General features: G+C 48.0%; 1 protein-coding gene across 1 annotated transcript; it reads right to left on the reverse strand.

Moving 5' to 3' along the window:
• Positions 1-269: 269 nt before the first annotated feature.
• spaca6 (sperm acrosome associated 6) lies at positions 270-3,663 on the reverse strand. The gene is made up of 8 exons (XM_030102382.1): positions 3,450-3,663; positions 3,284-3,370; positions 3,011-3,082; positions 2,776-2,799; positions 2,603-2,680; positions 1,975-2,078; positions 1,474-1,630; positions 270-469 (listed from the first exon to the last, which is right to left on the reverse strand). The coding sequence occupies exons 1-8, from the start codon at positions 3,661-3,663 to the stop codon at positions 270-272; spliced, it is 936 nt and encodes a 311-aa protein (XP_029958242.1).
• Positions 3,664-3,892: the final 229 nt, after the last annotated feature.

A 3,892-nucleotide genomic window follows, 5' to 3' on the forward strand; every position in this document is an offset into this window, starting at 1 on the left:
GGCTCAGGGCTGTGCAGACGACCAGGGGCTTCATGAGACAGATTTATTAGACTCCACGCATCCTTCCAACACTGAGAGTTCACACGGTTCGCCCTGGGCTTCCTCCTCAGCGCGGCGTCTTTGCTCTCGGACCCACCAGCGGCACGCAGCCCTGAAAAAAGCCACAAACACCAGCCCGAGTCAGCTCCCGCCTCCCCTCCACTCAGGACAGGTGTGCGTCTTAATCATCCTGCAAACATCCCCCAATGTGCAAAACAGCAGCCCTGGCTTTACCCGAGGGAGAGGAAGAGCAGCAGCAGCGAAGCGGTTAAACAGGCCATGAGAAGCACCGTCAGAGGGAGGCGGAGGAAGGAGGAGGCGGAGGAGGGCGGAGGAGCACCAGTCTGAGGGACTAACTGCCCTCCTGGGAGCAGAGAGAGGTCAAATATCTCCTGCAGCTCTGTGTGGCCTGCCACAGCCTGGGGGGTCACTGAGAGAGAGAGAGAGAGACGGAGAGAGAGAGAGAGGGAGGAGAATACACAGGAAACCTGAAACTTACATTAAAACGAGGAGACTGAAATATTGTTTTGATTTGTGGAGCAATCCCGAGACATTAAGCACTATTACAATCCCATATAGCTCTTGAAACATGCTGATAAATGGAGATGTTACTCAAACACTCGTGTTAAAACGCTTTAAGGGGCCGAGCCCCCCCCCCCCCCCCCCCCCCCCCCCCCCCCCCCCGAGATTTCCCACCATGTCTGCCTTCAGATTTAACAGAACGATCATATTTACATACGAAGAATGACTTCTTATTAATAATTCTGTTGTATTTTTTCTGATCTCACAGTGAATTAAAGAACAAATGAGGCTCATCGGCTGATTTATTTATTTTTTGTTGCACAGCAGGATAATGAAATGCAATAAAACGAATGTGATCAAAACATCATTAACTAATACAAAGACTGGGAATAATGAATTAGAAAAACTGACATTACTATTAGGTGTGTCTTTATTATTATAAAATTTGCAATTTTCTCATACTTGAGCACAACTTGCACTAATGACATGTTTAACCTTTAGATTTTAAAACCACATGTTGCCGTTGGAAGTGCCACCGTTTGACAATACATATTTCATTTTTAATGTGGATTTTTGCTGCCATTAATTGATTCTTTTAATAGAGCTTCAGCTTTTAATTTATAATTCTTACTTTTAATCACCGTGTTGTAATTTTTTTTTTTTTTTGCACATCTTTTAAATTGAGAATTGACAATATGGATTAGAAAAGAAGCATAATAACACATTTAGTATGTCATTTCAGGATGTTGGGCTTCAGTAGGAAACCATGAGCGTTCAGGTTGTTTGTTTTTCTTTATACTAACTACAGTCAAGTGTCAAACGTGTGTCCGTCAGCAGAGGGGACCGACTCCGGCCTGAGGCCTGGAGCCCCGCCTCCCCGTGACGGCCGACTCGACTTCCTGCTTTCCTCACCTGCCAGGTAGAAGTACAGCCTGACGACGGAGCGCCGTCCGGAGTAGATCTCACACTGGTAGGTGCCCTGATGATGGAGGCCGGTGGAAGGGATGGAGTACAGCCTGTCCACGCCCACCGTCACCTCCTTGAAGTGATCCACCTGCTGGGTTCTCACCTGAAGAAACAAGTGCCTTCAGTGTTTATTGTAAAGAGGGGACTCGTCTTCTTTGACGCAAATGACTTTTATAATGAGTGAATATCAGCAGAGTTAAAGAAGAGAAACATTTTTGAATGTCTTAGTATAAATTCACTGAATTCAAAGATTTTTTTTCATGTTTTTTGTAAAGAGGAAGCAAAGTCTCAGATTAAACTGAACCTCAGGGTTTACATTGAGCAGATACGAGGGTGAGGAGGGGGACTGTGTCTCCGTCTCAGCCAGACAGCCAGTGCGCCTCCTCGACGTGCTGAACTAAAGGTATGGCACTGATCCCCCCGTGATTCACCATACATCGAGCTCACCTCCTCTGCAAACCTCCAGATCACCTCAATCTCATCCGACAGGGCAAAAGGCACGTCGCAGCGCATCCGGCTCCTGCTCCTCTCCATTACTTTAATTTCCTCGACTGAAAGAAGCATATAGCCACCCACATGTACACAGGCAGACAGGCACGCATGCAGATAACATTCAGAGGGAGGGGGGCAGCTCTTGCCGTCTGAGCCCTCCTTAATGATAATACTTAAGCCCGGTCTCTGAGGAGTGGAGTAAAAAACGATGATATGCTAAACAGTGGCTGTGCTGTACAGGGTTGATATGAACACCACGGTGTGTGGGAGTCAGCTGTCACCTTCCATAAAGAAGCCAAGGACTTAAAGAGTACCTCAGGGGCTCGCCGCAAAATATATAATGTGTGAAAATAAAAGCCTTCCTCTGTCTTTTTTCAAAATCCTGACTTTCTGCTAAGAGCATTTCAAGGATCAAAAGCAAGGCATTTCAAGGATCAGGAGTGGATGACTATGTGGAGGGAAATAGAGTTATTTAGGATATGTCAAGTCTGGATTAGTACATCTTTTCTTCCTCCCTCATTTGGAAATTGAGACGTAACAGGAGTACGGGGTAATCCGACGTGTTATAATTACCAACACTCACCTGGGCAGTCGAGGGGGAATTCACAGGAGTCGTACTGGCAGGTGATGCAGTTGTACTCCGCACCTGCACTCTGAAACCCTGAGGGGAGGGGGGCACAGAGCTGATGTACTGACTCTGAGTGTGAATGAAAACTCAGGATTTTTCTTATCGTGTGCACAGAACTGGACACTGACCGCACGGAGGGAAACATCCAGACACTGTGAAGAGAAAGAAACTGGGATTACTCCACTCTGATCTGGTGCCAACATGTAAGATTCAGTTCAACCTGACTGCAGCCCCTGAAAAGCTGTAATAACATAACTAGCTTATTACAGAAAGAGCAGAGAGATCAGAGGGAGCCGTAATGACCTAATATGAGCCTCACTATAAATGAAAAGATGAAGGAAAGGGGGAGAGACCGTGGCTCACCTCTAGGCAGTTTGGAGGCAGCAGCGATGAAATTGTCTGCCGCCGTCTGCAACCTTTGCTCGTACACATAGTCTGAAAGACGGAGAGGAGGAGGAGGAGGAGGAGGGGGAAGAAGGAAGAAATATTTGGCCCGACACATTCTGCTGAACTGTGTGCTTTAGGGTATCATTTTGAAATCTCTCATTTCTCACTCCACTCTGTTTCCAACCAGCAGCTCTCCTTCTCTAAAGACTCATTAAGCCTTGCAGATATTCAGCAGGTGTTTTCAGCTACCATTGTTCTCTTTTCGGTCAAACTCCTCCACGATGGGTAAAATCTCTGCATCCAGGATCTGCTTCAGCTGCTTGTCATATCCTCTGCCTGCGAGAGAGACGCACGTCAGACCAGTGGAGGCCAAACTTTCTGATCTGGATGCTGTGAATGTTGCAGGTCCTCATACCCACTTTTCCGGCGTCAATGACGGCCTGGTCGTTGTTGAAGATGCTGTCCAGCTTCTGGAAGCAGCCGTCCACATTTCTGATGCCGTGCTCGGCCACGACGTGACCCCAGCACAGCCGGAGACTGTCCTCCACCGCCACGAAGCAGCGGTAGCAGCCGAGAGAGGGGCCGAGCAGCCCGGCCAGACACGCCAGCCACAGCACACACGTGCACATTGTCTCTGCTCCCACTGCGTCCACAGCCAACGCCTCCCCGGGAGCTGTTTTCATTTAAACCCCGGTCCCTCACTGGCTCCAACCGCCACATCTCTGACATTTCATTCTGCAGCAGCAGCTTGAACAACAGAAAACCTTGATTTAGAGGTTTTCAATACTGGTCTCACATGAGACTAAAAGTAAGATTCTGGGAGCGGGATCGGTCTTCGGTTTGGTTCCAGAGCCTCCC

This window comes from Salarias fasciatus, chromosome 11 (genome assembly GCF_902148845.1).
Source record: "Salarias fasciatus chromosome 11, fSalaFa1.1, whole genome shotgun sequence".
In the NCBI taxonomy this organism is placed as follows: domain Eukaryota; kingdom Metazoa; phylum Chordata; class Actinopteri; order Blenniiformes; family Blenniidae; genus Salarias; species Salarias fasciatus.